At 38.5% G+C, this 21,950-nt stretch overlaps 1 protein-coding gene across 1 annotated transcript in view; it reads left to right on the top strand.

Annotated features, from left to right (window-relative positions):
* LOC136863761 (uncharacterized) overlaps positions 1-21,950 on the top strand; it is a 558,429-nt gene that overhangs the window by 381,380 nt on the left and 155,099 nt on the right. Inside the window, exon 4 of the mRNA XM_067140113.2 lies at positions 19,281-19,414. Within this exon, the coding sequence (XP_066996214.2) occupies positions 19,281-19,414 (134 nt within the window). The remainder of the gene's footprint in view (positions 1-19,280; positions 19,415-21,950) is intronic.

The following is a 21,950-nucleotide window of genomic DNA, read 5'->3' as shown; positions in this document are numbered from 1 at the left end:
AAGTAGAAGAGAAGGAAGAGGGAAAGGAGAAGGTGGTAGTGTTTCACGTTGGTACTATCGACTTAAGGTAAGCAGGTATAAGTACCAACATAGTTGGGGATGTGTGGGATCTGGTAAATGCAGCATGGTTGAAGTTTAAGGAAGCGTAGAATGTCATCAGTGGAATACTCTGTAGGAGGGATACTGACTGGACGGTGATTGGGGATTTAAATGAGACTATGGAGTGGGTATGTGGGAAACAGGGAGTGAGATTTCTAGATCCTAATGGGTGGGTAGGAGACAGGATCTGCGCTCAGATGGCCTTCACTTAAAACGCAGTGGTACATGTAAGTTAGGAAACTTGTTTAGAAGGGTTATAGGCAGGTACATTCAGGGAAACGGGGTGGCCTAGGGAGCGGTGTTAAGCGAACAGGGAACTGGAAATCAAGTAGAGATCACATAAAAGTGTTAGTGCTCAACTGCAGAAGCATTGTAAACAAAGGAATCGAATTAAGTAATTTAATAGATATATACTTAGAGATATTGTAATAGAAGTTGAATCATGGCTGAGAAGTGATATAATGGATGCAGAGATGTTTTCACGGAACTGGAGTGTGTATCGTCGAGATAGGATAGGATTGGTAGGAGTGGGAGCATACATTCCTGGTGAAAGAAGAATTTGTAAGCTACGAAAAAGTTAAGGATGAAAAACATGAAATTCTGCGTGTAAGGCTCTTCTCTAAAGATAATAGGCAACTTGATGTCTTTGGAGTGTACAGACCGGGAAAGGGTAGTGCTGACGCTGATTCAGAATTATTTAGTAAGATAATCATCTATGTTGGAAATGATATGGAAAGGAATGTGATAGTAGCAGGTGATCTCAATTTACCAAGTGTCAATTTGGAAGGTAATGCGAACGACAGGAAGCGTGAACAACAAATGGCAAATAAATTAATATGGGAAGGGCAGCTGATTCAGAAAGTGATGGAACCAACTAGAGGGAAGAATATTTTGGATGTGGTGCTGATAAAACCACATGAGCTCTATAGACAAACCGAAGTAATAGATGCTATTAGTGATCATGAAGCTGTTTCTGTCGTAGTTAAAATACATGTGAAAGAAAGGAAGGTGTTAAAATTAGAACTATTAGGCAGTACCATATGGCTGATAAAACTGGCATGAGGGAGTTTAAAAAAGTAAATATGAATGTTGGAAAATGGTAAATAAAAAAGTAAACAGACTCTGGGTGTGGTTTAAAGCAGTTGTTGAGGAATGTGAAAATAGGTTTGTACCTTTAAAGGTGGTAAGGAATGGTAGAGATCCACTATATTATAACAGAGAAGTAAAGGGACTAAGAAGGAGGTGCAGGCTGGAACAAAATAGAGTTAGAAATGGTTATGGAAGTAAGGAGAAATTGAAGGAACTTACTAGGAAATTGAATCTATCTAAGAAGGCAGCTAAGGATAACATGATGACAAGCCTAATTGGTGGACATACAAATTTTAGTAAAAATGGAAGGGTATGTATAGGTACTTTAAGGCAGAAACAGGGTCAAAGAAGGAGATTCCAAGAATCATTAATGAACAAGGGGAGTGTGTATGGGAGAATCCTCAAAAGGCAGAAGTATTCAGTCAGCAGTATGTAAAGATTGTTGGTTACAAGGATAATGTCCAGATATGGAAGGTGAGTAATACTAAAGAAGTATTAAAATTTACCTATGATAACAATGACATTTATAGTAAGATACAAAAGTTGAAAACTAGAAAAGCTGCTGGAATTGATAAGATTTCTGGGGATGTACTTCTTTTTGCTAGGATCTTTACGTCGAACCTACACAGATAGCTCTTATGGCGACGATGGGATATGAAAGGCCTAGGAGTTGGAAGGAAGGAAAAGGCCGTAGCCTTAATGAAGGTACAGCCCCAGCATTTGCCTGGTGTGAAAATGGGAAACCACGGAAAACCATGCTCAGGGCTGCCGACGGTGGGATTCGAACCCACTTTCTCCCGGATGCGAGCTCCCAGCCGCGCGCCTCTACGCGCGCGGCCAACTCGCCCGGTAGGGAATACACTAAAGGCAATGGGTTGGGATATAGTACCATATCTGAAATACTTATTTGATTATTGTTTGGTTGAAGGAGCTATACCAAATGAATGGAGGGTGTATAAAGGAAAGGGTGATAGACATAAAGCTGAATATTACAGGCCAGTCAGTTTGACATGCATTTCAAGTGAGCTTTGGGAAAGCATTCTTTCTGATTATATTAGACGTGTTTGCGAAATTAATAACTGGTTTGACAGAAGGCAGTTTGGGTTTAGGAAAGGTTATTCCACCGAAGCTCAGCTTGTAGGATTTCAGCAAGATATAGCAGATATCCTGGATTCAGGAGGCCAAATGGTCTAAATTCCGATTGACTTATCTAAGGCATTTGATGGGGTAGATCATGGGAGACTACTGATAAAAATGAGTGCTATTGGACTAGAAATGAGAGTGACTGAAGATAGAACTCAGAGAATTAGAGTAGGCGAAGCTTTATCTGACCCTGTAATAGTTAAGAGGGAGTTCCTCAAGGCAGTATTATTGGACCTTTATGTTTTCTTATATATATCAGTGATATGTGTAAAGAAGTGGAATCAGAGATAAGGCTTTTTGCAGATGATGTTTTTCTGTACAAAGTAATAAATAAGATACAAGTTTGTGAGCGTTTGCAGGGTGACCTCGATAGTGTTGTGAGGTGGACGGTGGGCAATGGTATGATGATAAACGGGGTTAAAAGTCAGGTTGTGAGTTTCACAAATAGAAAAAGTCCCCCCAGTTTTAATTACTGCGTTTATGGGGTGAAAGTTCCTTTTCGGGATCATTGTAAGAACCTAGGTGTTAATATAAGGAAAGGCCTTCATTGGGGTAATCACATAAATATGATTGTTAATAAAGGGTACAGATCTCTGCACATGGTTATGAGGGTATTTAGGGGTTGTAGTAAGGATGTAAAGGAGAGGGCATGTAAGTCTCTGGTAAGACACCAACTAGAGTTTGGTTCCAGTGTATAGGACCATCACCAGGATTTCTTGATTCAAGAACTGGAAAAAATCCAAAGAAAAGCAGCTCGATTTGTTTTGGGCGATTTCCGTTACAAAAATGTTGCAAAGTTTCGTCTGGGAACACTTGGGAGAAAGGAGACGAGCTGCTCGATTATGTGGTATGTTCCGAGCTGTCAGTGGAGATATGGCGTGGGAGGACGTCAGTAGATGAATAAGTTTGAGTCGTGTCTTTAAAAGTAGGAAAGATCACAATATGAAGATAAAGTTGGAATTCTAGAGGACTAATTGGGGCCAATATTCGTTTATAGGAAGGGGAGTTAGGGATTGGAACAAATTACCAAGGGAGATGTTCAATAATTTTCCAATTTCTTGCGATCATTTAAGAGAAGGCTAAATGCCCTAAATGCAGATCAGTAGTGATTGATTGATTAATTCTGTAGGGATAGCGTGCCTGCCTTTTACCCGGATGCCCCGGATTCGATTCCCGTCCAGGTCAGAGATTTTTACCTGGACCTGAGGGCTTGTTCGAGGTCTACTCAGCCTACGTGCTTAGAATTGAGGAGCTTCCTGACGGTGCGTTAGCGGCCCTTGTCTCGAAAGCCAAGAATAACGGTCGAGAGGATTCGTCGTGCTGACCACACGACACCTCGTAATCTGCAAGCATTCGGACTGAGCAGCGGTCGCTTGGTAGGCCAAGGCCCTTCAAGGGAGGTAGTGCCATGGGATTTGGTGTTGGTTTTAACAAATGAACCACACCGCCTCAAATAACATTCATATTCAATGTGGGAGGTACAAGGCTCATATCCGTCAGGTCAGTGAAGCGTTCTTTAACGGCATTGTAATAAGCGAGCAGAAGACATACTAGAGTGCCGTTCTTAAAACAACGACCCCGGGCACAGCGTCTCACCTGGGAGTATGACGTTGGTGATTGGACCATGGAGTACAGACGACATGTAGCTTGGTCCAGTGAATCACTGTTCCAGTTGCTTCGAGCTGACTGCAGGGTTCGAAAATAGGGCATGAACCACCGTTGTCAACAAGGCATCGTATAGGCTGGCGGTAGCTCCATAATGGTGTGGGGTGTGTGTACGTGGTATGGGCTAATTCAACTAAGGAGATTGCTGACCAGTGACTGCTATGTTGAAATTCCTGGTGATCACTTGCAGCACTTCATGGACTTTAAATACTCTTACAACGATTCGATATTCTAACAAGTTGTCGAAAACTGAATGTAGGAGCATTCTGGAGAGTTTCAATGACTGATGTAGCCACCTCTTTCGCCTAATATGAACCCTGTTGAGATTTAATAGGACGTGGTGGTGGTGAGGTTTATTCACACCCAAGATGCCGCACCTGAAGATATCAGGAAGCTGTGAGCAGCTATCCAAAACGCACAGGTCAGATTCTCTACAGGTGTTTCTTCCCCTTATGGAATGGACTATACGGCGAGTTGCTGCACTTTGTTGAGCTAGATACTAAATCCCTATCCCATGATGTCAGTGTACAGTTATGTGAATTACCAGAAAATGATCATTTCATCATTTTATGCCATTTTAAAGACCAGACGTGTCAGCTTTTCCTTGTGATGTAATTTTCATTTCAGGTAGCATAATTATCGTTGGCACTGAATAATATTTCAGAGAATAGCCTATGTCACAAAAAAGTCATTGGAATTGAGGACAGGCGAATGAACCATATACATTAATTTATGAAGTGAACAACGAACCGAAATTACTCTCAGAAAATATCTTTTTCAGATGTTCTAAACTCCAAATAGAATTAATTGTGGGACTGAACCGCTTACTTCTTGCTAAGAAACTCAAAATTAATTACCTTCGGGAAGCCATATTGTGAGTTTCGACTTAGAGATGGCCACGTTCTATAATTTAAACTTTATAATTGCTCTACATTTCATTATCATTAGGAAGACATTTGACGTTGAAGAGGAATTGGATTATTAATTAGTTTGATGAACTCGTTTTAAAATATAAAATGTAATTTGCATTAAGGGATGTTTCATTCCGGAATGCTCGCTCAAAGAATATAATGTGATTGTAGGATGCCTGGGGTATCTTACACAGAATTCAAACTTTATTTCACTCTTCTTAATATCTGAGTTAGCTAACATCATATTAAACGGAATATTAAATATGTTTTTGAAATTGTACTTAAAAGGATTGATTTTACATGTTTCTAGTGCTCATTGTATTTGGTAAAATGTTCATAGCACAGAGGAATGCGAATAAATGAATTAATTGTCATTTAATATTTTATAAAATATCGTGGGTTGTTACGTAAGAAATTACAATTATTAACATACTACTCTTTAACTAAGAAAGAATGGAGTCTACCTTACAGAAAAACTGCTAGGATTTACCAAGAAGGCCATCTTCAGTTGCAAATATCGTGAACTTACGTGTGAGTTTAAGACATATAAGCCTGTCAAAGTTATTGTAATGTACAATGAGTACAATTTATGAGTAGGGCAAGTTATTTGAAACCTATTATGAAGGTATTACCTGTTGGAGTTAGTGCAGGAAAGCCTGTCGAACTGCACAATGGATAGTACTGAAAAAAACCAGAAATATCTAGACATTGCAATTTCATGAACTGTCTGCCATGTTTTTCACTTTAATTATAAAACTAAGAAGTTGCCCAAAGCATCCAGATCCGTTCAGAATCTGTTCCCTTAAGGGCAGTTGTAATGTCCATCTAGGTTTCATACCAATGGGAACTCCATAACAACTCTGTGAGTCCATACAGATGTAACCTGCTTATACTACCGCTAGTGGATATTTTAACTCAGCAGGGAATTAGTCAAGTCGTTATGACTTACAGTGGGCCAAAGGACTTGAAGTCTGGCGTAGTGATAACTACTGAACCAATGAAGTGCTGACGGTACGGGCAGTTGAAACGCTTACCTTCCACCACTCCAAGGGCTTTCTTCATGGCCTCTATAGAATTAACTTTCTTGTTTCTTTATTTTTGCAGAGTATTTGAAGTGGTCATGGAAATTATTTCTGAAAGTCCAAAAGCATTCCAAAATAGAAACGTAAGAAGTACAATTTTTATCGACTAGTAAGCCCACCGAGTGAGTTGGTGGCGCGTTTAGGGCGGAGTAGTGTTTTTGCTTGAATTTTTGAGATGATAGGTTCGAGTTCTGGTATCGGTAGATAGTTTTCTGTGGTTACCCATTTTCACACCAGACAAATGCTTGCGCTGTACCTTACTTAACGCCACAGTGGTTTCTTTCCCATTCCTAGCCCTCACTTATCCGGTTGTAGCCATAAAATCTTTTGAGTTTGTGCGCGTTAAACCAAATCGAAAGGCAAAGGAAAGCACCTATGCTTCATACGATACCGTACCAATATTCAAGTACTGCACGTTTTTTGATTCGGTTTATTTTACAGCCATTTGCACTGTTCGTCCCGTGACTGGATATAAATGCTCTCTGTACAGACCACAAACAGACATGCTTTCCTGAGTTCAGTAATGGGTGCCAGGAAACTTATCACTTATCACTTGATACCTATAAATAAAAAGCGTAATTATGTGTCAGCTTGTTACTGCTCATCTGCTGTCATCTTACTTCTACTAAAACTACCTATTTTTCCAAAATATCTTAATGGATTAGTAGTACTAAAAATCTTCTCAGTTGAACTCTTAAAAACAAAAGCTACATTTTACTGTAGATTGATGCTGAGTGTTCAGTTATAAGTAATCCCCTCCTTTCTCTTACTGAAAATGTGTGTGAAAAGAGCGTGAAGATGAAGGAAGTTCGAAAGAACAAACCTTAAATTTCGAAGGGGATGATCAGCATTGGTACAGTGAAAGTAGAATTAAATGAATGTGGTATATATCATGTGATGATCATTTCTGAATAATCACTGTTTCTGAAATTAACAAATCATTATAATGGTCTGGAAAGGAATGAGAGTCCTCTAGTCCATGCCACTGATCCATCCAGAGGGAAATATAACTTATCAAATAATTAAAAATATGAAGTTTTGACTTAACCCACAGTCTAAACATCACAGTGAAGTAGTTGACGTTTGCAGTCGAGTTCTTAGATTCGTAGATTCGTAGATTCCGTCACGAACGATAGACATATTACCGGCGGAGGGTTCCCAAGTTATACGCTACCAATACTTCTTTTTAAATTTTCACTTTCACCATGAACGAAGATGGGAATGGTACTGTTATCCTATTTCAGTATTTGTTAATGCGTCGCGATACGGTTATTTATAAAAACAAAATTTATAGGCGCGCGGCTGTGAGCTTGCATACGGGAGATAGTAGGTTCGAATCCCACTATCGGCAGCCCATTTTCACACCAGGCAAATGCTGGGGCTGTACCTTAATTAAGGCCACGGCCGCTTCCTTCCAACTCCTAGGCCTTTCCTATCCCACTGTCGCCATAAGACCTATCTGTGTCGGTGCGACGTAAAGCACCTAGCAAAAAAAAATGACCACGAAACAAACGTTGATTGGTTCGACGGTTTCTACGAGCCAATTTTCGGGTTGACAGCAGAGCACTGGGCATAAACAGACATAGAAGTGTGCCTCACAACACATGATTCTTTTATATTACTCATTCTAAAATTACAGTAAATACGGACGATTTTCAACCCAAAGGAAACATATCGTCCCTGTTCTGCCAAAACGGCGAATGTTACAATGCTCTTCTTTCGGCAGAACAGGGACGATATGTATCGGATCGAGGGAGTTGACCGTACGTTTAGGGGTACGCAGCTCTAAGCTTACATTCGGGAGTTAGTGGGTTTGAACCCCATTGTCGGCAACCCGTAGTTTCCCGTTTCCACATCAGGCAAATGCTGGGGAGGTACCTTAATTAAGGCCACGGACGCTTCTTTCCTACTCTTGGCCCTTTACTATCCCATCGTCGCCATTAGACCTGTCTGTGTCGGTGCGACGTAAAGCAACATGTAAATGAATAAAGAATCCCTCACTGCAGTAATGCGGTGCAGAATTTCAACTCACTGCAAAATTCTTCGAATAATAAGTTGTTTCTACTTACTAATACTGTTGAATCTATGAAAAATGTCACTAATGATGATCACTGGAATTTGTGTGACATTGATCGGAATTCGGGTCGCGTATTTCTTTTGTACTGCATGTCCTAGTTCGTACTAATAAAGAGGTAAATTAACTAAATATAATAGATGCAATATAAACATCACAAAATATTTCCATTCTGAAACAAATATTTGACTGTAAAAGCGGAATGTTATTTTTCGCTTCAAGGGGACCCATTCCTCATTTCAATCATCAAAATACATCCGATGGGATACAACAAAATTCATACCCGTAGCCATGTCTCAAAATTCTTCACACGCGTCCCATTATTGTCAGAAAATATTTGAAGCCAGTCAGTGCCTTTATCGACAGCGAAAGAGAGAGCATTCAAGTTGCACACAGCATTCATGAAAAGAAGTCGACTTTTTAAAGCTTTATAACGGTTACGAGATATCACTGAATTGAAAGACGTGAATTGATGTAAAAGGAATTGCTTTCAGAGCAGCAATAACACCCAGTTAATGCATGGTTTATTTAGTGATTTTATCCTACTAACATAGTTGTGATCGAGCTCATCGTACTAATCATCTGAAGAATATATGGCAATATGAATTGGCAGGTATGATAGCAATGTGAATTCGTCGCTAGCCTCTCATCGAGAGAGTCATGTTTCAAACAACATTCAAAGCAAATATAATTTTCTGGATTGAAAGTCAGGTCCCATTGTTTAAAATTACACATACAAGTTTAGATCCTATGAAACACGGCTTATGATACTAATAATAATAATGTTATTGGATTTACGTCCCACTAAACTACTTTTTCGGTTTTCGGAGACGCCGAGGTGCCGGAATTTTGTCCCGCAGGAGTTCTTTTACGTGCCCGTAAATCTACCGACACGAGGCTGACATATTTGAGCACCTTCAAATACCACCGGACTGAGCCATGATCGAACCTGCCATGTTGGGGTCAGAAGGCCAGCGCCTCAACCGTCTGAGCCACTCAGCCCGGCACTGATGATACTCACATGGAACTTTTATCAACCGTCTGAGCCACTCAGCCCGACACTTATGATACTCACATGGAACTTTTATCGTACTAACGTTGTTGTGATCGAACTCATCGTACTAATAATCTGAAGAATATATGACAGTATGAATTGGCAGGTATGGTAGCAATGTGAAGGGATTGAAAAATAGTGGCATGACCAAAAATGTACTGAGTCAAGAATATACTTCAGAAGGGATGGAAATTTTTTCACAAGGCACAAAAATAGGAATGACATGTATTCCAATCTCTATACCTGAATAATTTGTCTGATGTTTTGAGGAAGATTCACAACAACTGAATACTTCTAGTACTTTCCCCCTTCAAGATGGAAGTGCTTGTTAAGGGCAAACTTTTGGGTCAAATATACTTTAACTTGAGAGTTTTGTTTATTAACTGTCCACCTTTATATCAAGGTGTCGCGGGCTCGATCCTTAGAGCATTCCTGAACCTGAGAAATGCAGGGAACATAAAGTAGTGATAATGATGACCGAAAATCACTAGAATCTGAGATCCGTATTTTTAAGATTCGTTTTCCTTTTTAAAAATACTCCCAAAGCTATCGTAGGAATATACAGGCTACCTTAGAAGAATAAGGAGTCACATTCAATGTAAATTTAGAATACAGACCGTTCATTTCCGAAACTAATGTTCAATTTTCGTGAAGATTTTTCAAAGGAACCGTCTCCTTTGTTGTTAGAAACATTCCTCTTGGCTAATACTTATTATGGTTGAAACAGTTTTGGAAATAATGATCATACTTCAAAATATGCGGATTAGTTTTGGGCATATTTGTGAATCTCGCAGCTTGAATAATATTTCAAGAGGTAACTTTCAATTTTAATAAATACTGCGTACACGCGTGGACGCCTTTCAGTCACATTACACTTTCCGCGAAAGGAATGTACACACATTATTTAAAGGCATGAATGGAAATTTCATCAATTGATCGACCAAAGGAAATTCCTTGATTGTCGTGAAAAATGGGAGGGGCGGATAACGTGATTTTTTTCGTATCTTTTACTTATACATTTCTAGTTGGATACTCAGTTGTAAGTAGGTTATTTTAGGGGAGAGTTATGTCAGTATATTTAGGTGGAGTGTGAATTTCTAAATTCTCTCAACTTTAGTTCAATTTCTGTTTCTTAGGTCATCATCCCGAAATCTGGTTGGAGCGTCAAATAATACTACCAACGTTTATGCGGTGAATTCGGAAGAATAGGGTTGGTGCCAAAATGAAGCGTACTGGGCAGAATGTGGATTGGTTTGGTTTTCTATTATTTACCTCAGCACCACTGACCTTATGAGTATACTATTTTGCCGCTCTGAGTGGCTCAGACGGTTGAAGTGCTGGTCTTCTTACACCAACTTGGCAGGTTCCATCCAACCGCAGTCCGGTGGTATTTGAGGGTGCTCAGATACGTTAGCCTCGTGTCGGCAGATTTACTGGCACGTAAAAGAATGTCAATGTTGAGTACCACTCATACCCAGACAGCCTCCATATCGTCGCAGCCGTAAATGGGAACAGCACTTCGGTTGAAGCTACTTCTTATTCTGGCATGCGTCAAGAGGCAGATGAAAATCAGATTTTGTGTGTGTATGTGTTAAAGATGTAATTCATCACTAACACATCGAAAATTTTTGGCGATGCGAAGATGGGAACAGGCCTTCATTCCAATATTTGCCAGGTGATGAAATGGGAAACAAAATAAAAAGGTTTTCAGGACTGCTGACGGTGTGATTCGAACCTAACTTCCCCCGAATTCAAGCTGATAGCTACGCCACACAAACCTCGCATTCAACACACCCAGTAAATACTACATCCATCAAGAAATAGTAATATGGGGTTAGTTCAGTTAGTTCTTATTTCTCTCCACATTATAACATTGATCCTCTTTAGGGCCAAGAAGAATAATCATTTGTTCGCCTCACGAATTTAAGTGAGATATTTGATGCATGTGCTTGAAGTTACTTCTTTTCAATCCATTTTTACGGCAATAATTTTCTGTCAGTATTGTGATAGGATTCAAGAAAATAATGTTAGGTACTACCAAATAATTTTTATGGTGTTAGGGTGTAAGAACATGCTGTAGCCACGATCTAAATGGCCATCGAGTCGCTGCACCCTCAGCTCAAAAAGTTAGCGCTGATAACATGGAGTGTGTTTTAAGGCACTTGGCTATGGAGCTGGATTTAAAATAAAATGATTAAAACTGGATCAATAAAACTGTGGCTGGATCCCTGATGACGGCGCCCATCATCATCCACAATTATAATTTTACCAAAACATTTAAAAATATGCCTTCTCACCTAAAACTTCGGTATAATATAACGTGTCTTGAAACGGCTCTTAAAGTAAACGTCGTTAATCATGTCGTGGTACTAAAATAAAAACGAGTGTTATAACCGTGAACATTATATGTTCGCCCAAATTACGTCTGCAGCATTCCTCACATGTTGTTAACTAAACCGCAATGAATGCTATTTTTTTTTTGCTAGTGGCTTTACGTCGCACCGACACAGATAGGTCTTATGGCGACGATGGGACAGGGAAGGGCTAGGAGCGGGAAAGAAGCGACCGTGGCCTTAATTAAGGTACAGCCCCAGCATTTGCCTGGTGTGAAAATGGGAAAGCACGGAACGCAATTAATGAATATACTGAGTCTCCATATAATAAATACATTATCCGTGTCCAAGAGTTCTATACTGTATTAATTAGATTAGATGCCATACGAGTAACACGCGTGAGTTTAAGCTCGTAGAATTTAAGTGTTTTGGCAGGTGTAAACAATTGCGACAGTGCTGTAATTTGCCACAGTGCATCTATTTGTATCGTGGAATCAAGTACTATTAACAATTAGTTCGTTCTTTGTTCGAGTGCCGTGCAATTAGTGTAATAGTGAAATGGCGCCAGGAACGAAGAAGAATCAACAGCAGGCCGAGTGCAGGAGTGCCAACCCAACAGAAGACACCGTGAGGAAAATAATAGAAGAGACACTTCAGTCTAAGGTATTCGTGGAATTAATTGTGAGTACCATAGTGGACAAAATTACGGAGTGTGTGTTAAAGAGACTAGAGGAATCTGTTCAGTTCAATATAAATGCATGTGAGGACCTAAAGAATCAGATTGCCAAGAGAGACAAGGAACTCGCAGAACTTAAAGCGGAAGTGAAGTCAAATTATGATAATTTGGAACAATATCAGCGTAGAAATAACCTCCGCATATTTGGCATTCCGGAAGAGTCGAATGAGGACACGGACAATTTAGTATTAAATGTTGCACGTGACATTGGTGCCGACATAAAATTGACTGATATTGACAGGAGCCACAGAGTCGGGCTTAAAATCGGTAATAAACCCCGGCCTATTATCGTGAAGATGACAAGTTATCGCAGCAGGAAGGAGATATTCGCAAAGAAAAGGCATTTAAAAGGATCTCGTGTCACGATCCGGGAGGACCTTACGTCTGCCAGACTGACGGTTCTGAAGGCGGCTATCTCCAAGTTCGGCGTCAGAAATGCCTGGACCAGTGATGGAGTTATCCTGTTTAAGACCGCTGATGACAGCATGCACCGCGCTACGCAGATGAGTGACATTCCATGAGCTTACTCATATCTAACCTGTGTTTAGTTTACTAACCCATAAGTTGGTAACCCTTTGTATTAAGTTTTGTTTCCTCTTCTAGGACACATCTCCCTCTCGCTATCTCTCTCTCTCTCACTCTCCCCTTCACTGCTCTTGCATTCCACCCTGCTTGGCTGAACGGCTATAGTCTACCTGCTTGACCTTCACTAGCTCGTTAATTACGGTACCCCACTGGACACTGACCTTGTCCCAACCCTCTGTACAAACTCCGTACTTACAGTAACTTCCTTCTTAGTAATAACTAACAGCTGACTTTAACCTTTTCCTGTAAATAGTCAGAATAGGTCTAGAAGATGATTATGTAACATACCAACCTCTTTCAGAGACGAGAAGGGGCATCAAAGGTTGCACGAGTAGATTGCAGAAGCATGCGGAAGGGAAAAGTACATTACAAATTTTTCATACTAATATTAGAAGCATAAGGAAAAATAAGAACATTTTAGACGTTGTTTTGAAAGCATATGATCATAGGTTTGATGTAATTTTAACAGAAAGTTGGTCACTGAGTAATGTAAATATAAGTAACCATGCCTTGTATAAATCTTATTACAATGAGGGTTCAGTTAACAAATGTGATGGTGTTGTATTAATGGTAAAAAATGGTTTGGAGCACGAAATGGAAATTATTGAGTACGATGACTTTAAATTTCTCAGAGTAGTAATTAACTATGACAACAAGAAAGTAGCTATTACAGGAGTATATCGGTCACATGAATATCACAAACAGCGGTTTCTCAGTGCGTTAGATCATTACATCCAAGATAGATGCCATGTTGAAACCGAACTGATAATAGGGGACACAAATATAGACCTTTTAAATGAACACGACTGTGACGAATATCTCAACATGGTACAAGAAAGAAATTTTCAGTCCTTAATAAACAATCCTACTAGAGTATCTGGTACAAGTAAATCCTGTATTGATCACGCTTTGATTAAAAGTAGGTTGAGAAATGACGACATTCTGTCTATCATCTCTCAAAGTAAAATTTCAGATCATTATCCTATAATAGTAAGTCTCAACATTCAAAATGCCTCGGTCCCTAGTAATATACCAAATTTTCGACGTAACTGTTTTAAAATAGATCATTTTGAGCTTAAAAATCATTTAAGTAAAATAAATTGGGAAGACATCTTAAACAGCAGTGATTTAGATATCAAACTTGATAAATTCGTGAATACAAATAAAAGCTGCATGAGCCTGTCCACTGTTAAATTGAAATCAAAGGAAGTCAAAAGAAGAGAATGGATTTCTTACGGTTTGGTAAAATCTATTCACACAAGAGACCGACTTTATCAACAATATTTAAAAAATAAGGATAACTTGGAAATTAAAGAACAATACAGGAAATATAGGAACAAACTAAATGATCTAATTATGAAAACGAAAACTGAGTGCTATAGGAATCTGATCAATCGCAATTCAAATAACCGGGGTAAGGTCTGGGGCACAGTCAATGAAATAACACAAAGGTCAGTTAGAAAAGAAGAGATCAAGGAAATCAGATATAAAGGTGAAATCTGGAAAGATGACATAAATATTTCTAATAAATTTAACAATTATTTCATTAACGAAACCACTGAGAAAGCAAAGCATCACAAACAGATTTCCGACTCCACATTAAATATCGCTCGCAACCCTCATACTTGCTTCCTTGCACCGGTAACAGAATACGATCTGAAGAGATGTTTGAGTGAAGTACATGAAAACAAAGCTGTAGGAATAGACAATATTTCGGCTCGAATTATTAAAGAAAATATAGAGTCATTAAAGGAACCGTTGCTGAATATTATCAATGATTCCTTCACCTTAGGTTACTTTCCAAAACAGCTTAAAACAACAATAGTAAAACCTCTTCACAAGTCTGGAAATATTTGTGACATTAGAAATTACAGACCCATTTCGATAACTACAACAATATCAAAAATATTCGAGAAATGCTTAAAGAACAATATTTACCAATTTTTAGAAAAACACCAAATACTTTCGCCCAGACAGTTTGGATTCATTAAAAATCTCGGAACGACTGATGCTATATCCGCCTTAACAAAGAGAATATACGAAAATCTTAATTCTTCTCTGCTCTCCACAGGGATATTTCTCGACCTTGAAAAGGCATTCGATAGTGTGTCACACCGCTTGCTCCTCCAGAAATTGGAAAAATACGGCTTTAGGGGTAATGTGCTGGATTTGCTTGAGAGTTACTTGACAGATCGAGTACAGTATGTCAAAATTAATCAACATCTAAGCACACCAATGAGGACAATAAAGGGTGTCCCACAAGGCACAGTATTAGGTCCTTTATTGTTTATTATATTTATTAATGATCTAGAGAAAACAATAGCAAATGCCGAACATACGCACGTCGTAACATATGCAGATGATACAGTCATTTATGTTGAGGGTGATAGCTGGAATCTCGTCAGACAGAGAGCAACTCGAGCACTGCTTAAAGTTCAAGCATGGTTAGATAATAATGAATTATTTCTAAACATTAAAAAGACAAAATTTATGAATTTTTCTGTAACAGATACACGAAACGATTTTAATGAATTAATTGTACACAACATCAACTGTAAATTTAATTGTAACTGCTACAAAATTAATAAAGTAAATAATATTAAGTATTTGGGATTATTAATTGATTCGAACATGAAATGGAAAAGTCACATTACCGATTTAAGAAAGAAAATCAGAAGAACTGTTTATATATTTCATAATTTAAAATACATATCCAGTATAAAATTGTTAAGAGAGGTTTATTACGCTTTAGTTCAGTCTATTCTTAGCTACGGAATTTTGGCATGCGGAGGAGCCTACAAAAATGTAATCAATAAAATACAGGTTGTTCAAAACCTTATATTACGAATAATGTACCAGAAAGGAAGATTATACCCAAGTAGTCAATTATATGCTGAAGCAAATATATTTAATGTAAAACAGCTCTATGCCCTTGAAATATACAAATATATTAACAAAAACAAAAATATAATTGAGAACATTAAACATGAATATTCAACACGCAGTAAGATGAACCACCGTTGTATGTTATACAAACCCAAACTTAACATAACAAAGCGCAATTTCTTGTACTTCATTCCAAAATTCTTTAATGTCCTTCCCGGTTCTTTACAAAGTACTTTATTAGGTCAGAAAATGAGTCTGAAGTGTCTTAAATCCTTTGTCAGGGATAATAAAACTGTTATGGAAAAAATAACTAAATGAGAATATCACGTCACCATATCCAATTTCTATTCAATGCTCCACCATGTGCTGTTGATCATATCCGTCATTCACTCATACCCGTACTCGTATTTCAGGCATCATTTAAAATATATTTCTCACTATGTAATTAATATTCTAAATTACCACACACAAGGTTTCACCTTACGTGGTATTTTACTGATATCTACTCGACCCTGTTGAGGTTGGTGTGATTTTGTATAATAATACTAATAATAATAATGATGATAATAATAATAATAATAATAATAATAATAATAATAATAATAATAATAATAATAATAATAATAATAATAATAATAATTTATTTAATGTGTGCAAGAGATAGTTAGAAGTTCAATTTATTTTAAGTATTAATATGTTGACAATAATCTGTAATATATGTGGTTTAGTTATAAGATTAATATATCTCAAGTAATAATGTTATTAGAAGAGTTATGTATATATAAAACAGAGTCCTGTAAATATGTAAACGTCATGATGAATGAATAAATACTACTACTACTACTACTACTAAATATGTTGAGTGACAGACGGAATAAATATTGTTATGACCAGAAAGGCAAGATTCGATCCCTTCTATGGTGAGACAGTTTTAGACAATTAATTATTACACTTTGTTGAACCGGTGACTCAGGGGTAGTGCTGACATTTATGCGCAATTCCATTTGCTATGAGAGAACATATAATCTTTCCTTGGGGCGTGTGAGGTGGGCGTTTGACATATATTAATCTCAGCATAGCTTGCTCAGGTGCAGTAATTGGTTTCGTTGCTAGGGGCAACTTCGCTTGTTAGATAACTTCGTAATTAGCCACCTACACCAGAAAATCAGTACTAAATGCGATGATATAATTATTATTACTACCTTGTTTTCAGTGGATCAGAAAGGGAGAGAAGCTTGAGGGATAAATGGCTGAACAAAACGAGAACCAAGGATTAAATTTTTAAAAATATATTTATCAATAACTATATTCTTTTCATTTATTTAAAAAATCTTTTCAGAAACCAACAAAAATATAGAATTTACAACACTAAATAACAGACATTCTTAGAAGCTTCGCTAATTCCCAACCGGGCAGGGAAGACTTCCTTTTTCGTAAAAGACTTAGAGTCAAAACAAGGCCAACTGCTCTTTCAAATATGCAAATCATTGGCATTAATAATAGTGAAACACTAGCCTTAACAAACGGAGTCTGCCAACAGAGGGAATCTTGAACCTTCCTTTTTTTTTCAAACGGAAAGAATCAGAAGCTTCTAGAACAATGTTATCAATAGGGAAATATAACCCTAAAAATGAGGAGAGGTACATATCAGACGCGTCTCGAATCCTGAATTGCAATTTACAAATTAAAATAGCCTAAAGGGCTTCGAATTCACCTTAGATTAATTTGTTCACGTGAGAAATACCTCTACTTACATATAGCAGAACACCACTTTCTGCACTAAATGCTTAAGAACCTTTTACACACGCGGCCTTTAATTCATAGAGGAGCTAAAAGAAATAACGGATCGATAAGGTAGAAAAAATAAGAAAACTTAGTCACCAGAAAACAAAATGAATAAGGGAACCGAAGTTACACAGTCGTGCGTTCTTTTATTTTACATAGTCGCAGAAGGGGTTTTACATCAAGGGGTTATACTACCTAGTAAACCTACATTTTGAGTCCTAACAGAAAGAAGAGAAATCCTACTTTAAAATTTGAAGTAACGCAAACCCACCTAATAGCTACATGCTAAGGGACTGCTGGAATCTTCTCTTTGCCACACGTAGATAATGTTCACATAGGTTAATAGCTCTGCTTTACCTTTTATTGCCATCTCTACCTCGTAGCCAGCCCCAGCCTCTGCATCGGGCCCCCGAAGTAGACCTCCTCAATTAACGTCCACCCTCAAAGTCCCGAAGCGTATAATGACCCTTAAGGCACAAAATGACTGTTATATATATAGGGTCTACATGGGTGACTTTTCTAGGAAATAACGTAATTAGATCTTTGATAGGTGAAAACACGACATCGTAAGGAAGTGATCTGATTGGTTGTTCATTGAATATTAGAGAGTAGTGACAACTCAAAATCAGCTGAAGGAGTCAAGATTATCAAACCCTAAAACATGAGCATTTCCTGACCTAGTTAATTACAGTTCAGTCCACTAGGTGAAACTCAGAAACAATAGTGGTGACATCTTGTAAAGATGCATAAAACTTAGTTACATTCTAGAGTTTAAGTTGTCTTCGTTAGATTACACTGCTGTAAGTTGATGAAGCGGGAGTTCAAACTAAGGGAGAGGTCTTACTGCGGTCACAATTATTATTACTATTATTATTATTTTTAATGCTGCATTCGTTAATAATTATTGTAAGATGTACCATTTGGGTTCCTTTAAGCATGTACATGTATGTGAAGTATTTTCTTCTTTCTTTCTTCTTTTTTCCTACCGCTTTTTCCCACGCCTGTGGGGTCGCGGGTGCGAACTGCGTCGCACACGTGGATTTGGCCATGCTTTACTGCCGGATGCCCTTCCTGACGCCAACCCTATATGGAGGGATATAAGCATTATTGCGTGTTCCTCTGGTGGTTGGTAGTGTGGTATGTTGTCTGAATATGATGGGGAGAGTGTTGGGACGGACACAAACACCCAGTCCCCGAGCCAGAAGAATTAATCAGAAGCGATTAAAATCTCAGACCCGGCCTGGAATCGAACCTGGGACCCTCTGAACCGAAGGCCAGTACGCTGACCATTAAGCCAACGAGTCGGTCATGTATATGAATTCTTTTATATTCCGCTTAAACGGAAGAGTGGGCCGAATGGGCTTTACTTTGCCAGACAAAATCTAATCCCTCCGGTTCAGATTTCGCGCAAAACCTTTACTCTCGTGGCTATGATCACAATATAGACACGTAAAAATGAAATTATTATTATTATTATTATTATCATTATTATTATTATTATTATTATTATTATTATTATTATTATTATTATTATTATTATTATTATTATTATTATTATTATTATTATTATTATTATTAAGTGTTATATATACCTTCAGTCACTGTTGGCTTAAAATCCGCCAGACGATCACAATGTTGCCCTGAAATGGTTTTATTATATGTCCGAAAATCTACTGAGAGAAGTCTCGTATAAAGCCTAAAGCCTCGTAAGTGCCAACTGACTGTATCGATATTTGTTCGACCAAATCTGAGCAGAGATAATCAGTACTTAACCAACTGTTTTACTGAGGGAGAATGATCATGACAACATTAAATGATTCATATTTCTCTTCTTGCAGTTCTTCCCAAGGATGGGCCCCATATCCATGGAGAGCAGAGGATTTACCGCGTTGGGGAGTGGATTAGTCTGAACTGCACTTCTGGGAAGTCTTTTCCCCCTTCAGTACTGGAATGGTACATCAACGACGAAGAGGTAAGTAATAACTTACATGAATATAATTTGTCACTACCCTTCACCTGCAACAAACGCTGCACTCTTCCTATTTTTATATTCTATGAGAAATATACTCACATCAATTCTCCCTATGGTTGGATGCACAAGAAACTAAATGTTATAAAATCAGTGCTTTATCACTAGTGTTGATCAGCGTGAAAGCTTACGAACGTGATCAGTACGAATAGCATTTTCAATATTTTTATGCATCCCCCTCGAGCCAGTGGATGTTCGCAAAGAACCAATCTGGCACAAGCGAGTTTTTGAAAGAAATATAAATTAGAGTGCATATTGTCTTGCACTATTTACAGATAAACATGTGCGTAGTAAATTGTCAGTGTATGGTATGGGCTACAATATAATTGTTGCTTTCATGAACTTATCAGTGTCTGATCCTTTTTTAGTGCCTTAGGGAGGAATGTTGGGTAGTATAGGAATAATCATTTATAAGGCCATTATGTGTCTGACACCGTCTTTATAAGAGAAGACAGCGTCTGCCATGTTCCTGAAGCTACGTGTAAGTGTGGGGGAGAACCGTGTTGCGTGTGGTGTGTTAGTTGGAAGAATAGTAAAGACATCACACATACCTGATCCCTGAGCGAAGGGAATTAAATGATCATGTTGAAGATCCCACGACCCTGTCGGGATTCGAATCCTGAATACAGACGTCTAATGTCCTGGACACTGACTTGTGAGCACCTTAGCCGAACGCATTGCTAGCAAGACCGTTCGTAATGAAGCCAATCTCTGCCATGCATATTGTGGAAACGTGGCTTATTCAGTCGGTTGCTGTCTGTATTTCAAGGGGCTTATTCTGTTATGTTACGTTATGTAAAACAACATGAAAGTTTGGTAACTCTGGCTGTGATGAACAGGGGCTTCCTGGTCGAGGAGTTAAAAGATTTTCTTCAATCATCCGGAAGGTGTTGGGTTCCATTCCACGTCGAGAAGTCGACATATTTAGGAACGAGATTTCCACTTCTGAAGTGGCACATGCCCGTGAGGTTAACGGAGCTTGCACCTAATAGTGAGTACTAGGTTAATTCCTGGGGGCAAGGGTAGCCAGCCATAAAGTTAACTCCTCCTTCCTACTCAGTGCCGAGGTTACGGTTAGCAGAAGCCGTGTTTTCCATTCTTTCACGGCCCTTCATGACATATGCGAAGATGGCCATGGTTTTGCTCTTTCGCTGTGAGGAACGCAACGAGATGTTATCTCGCTCTACATTTGCCTTCGGTCCAGAGGGCTCCGTGCCGTGTCTGGCTCGGGCTTTGGGTGTTTGTGCTCGCCATATTACACATTTATATACGACACATCCCACTACCATGCAGCATAGAAGCATTCAATAGGAAATACATCCTGCCACATCTGGTGGTGTCACAAAATTAGATGTAATCCACATGTACTGTCTACCCAGAGTAACTGATAAAAACGCCGGAAGAAGATACATACATTGATTACTATTCCTGCAACTCGAAGTTCTTTTCATACGTTTCTTTTCCTAAATAAGTAGAATACGTGTATGATGACGTTCTCACAGCAACCTGTCTTCAATGCATTGCGTATTCACGTATGCGCAGTGTTTATGTGCGTTGATTAACGACGTGTCACTTCGTATTGTACGGACCTTCGGTCTGAGCAAAGGAGGCTCGGTAGGCAAGAACCAATAGGACTGTAACGCCGTACGATTTGTTTGTTTGTTTGTTTGTTTGTTTGTTTGTTTGTTTGTTTGTTTGTTCTATTGTCATAGAAATCATTCGTATTGCGTTGCTAAACAGGCATGCTAGAGATATGAGGAGTGAAATACATCACCTCACTGGGCAAGAAGGTCAGCCAGACTGCCACGTCTACCAACCGACCGTGTAAGTCATACGTTCAAATCTGTCACAGAGATTGGTTGCATACGGAAAGACGTTACTAGCAACAATCATATTAATGGCAAAGTCAAAGAGCAAAGTAGCCGGCCCCACATTTTAGGGGTAGCAAGCGAGCCTCTTACCTGATAGGCCTTGAGTTAAATTCCTGGCTAGGCCTTGGATATTTATCCGGATCTGGCGGCTTGTTCAAGGTCCACTCAGCATAACAACTGTGGAGCTATCTGATGCTAAGGAAGCGGACCCGATCGAGAAAATAAATAATCATAGAAAAGAGAATTCACGGCAGTGATCACCTGTCACCTCGTAATCTACGGGCCTTCGGCCTGATCAGTGGAGGCCTGTTAGGCCAAGAACTAACGAAGCCGTAGCACCGTGCGGTTTGTTTGATTGACCGGTTGGTTTTAAACAAAAAGTGAAGAAACTTATTCTAAACCACCCCAGATTAGCAACGATAAATTATTATTATTATTATTATTATTATTATTATTATTATTATTATTATTATTATTATTATTATTATTATTACTATTATTATTATTATTATTATTATTATTATTATTATTATTATTATTATTATTATAGATGGATATTGTACTTGCATGGCCTTTTTAAGATAACGAAGTGCTTCAATAATCCAAAC

This window comes from Anabrus simplex, chromosome 2 (assembly GCF_040414725.1).
Source record: "Anabrus simplex isolate iqAnaSimp1 chromosome 2, ASM4041472v1, whole genome shotgun sequence".
Classification (NCBI taxonomy): domain Eukaryota; kingdom Metazoa; phylum Arthropoda; class Insecta; order Orthoptera; family Tettigoniidae; genus Anabrus; species Anabrus simplex.
This window is presented reverse-complemented; position numbering and strand designations above follow the sequence as displayed.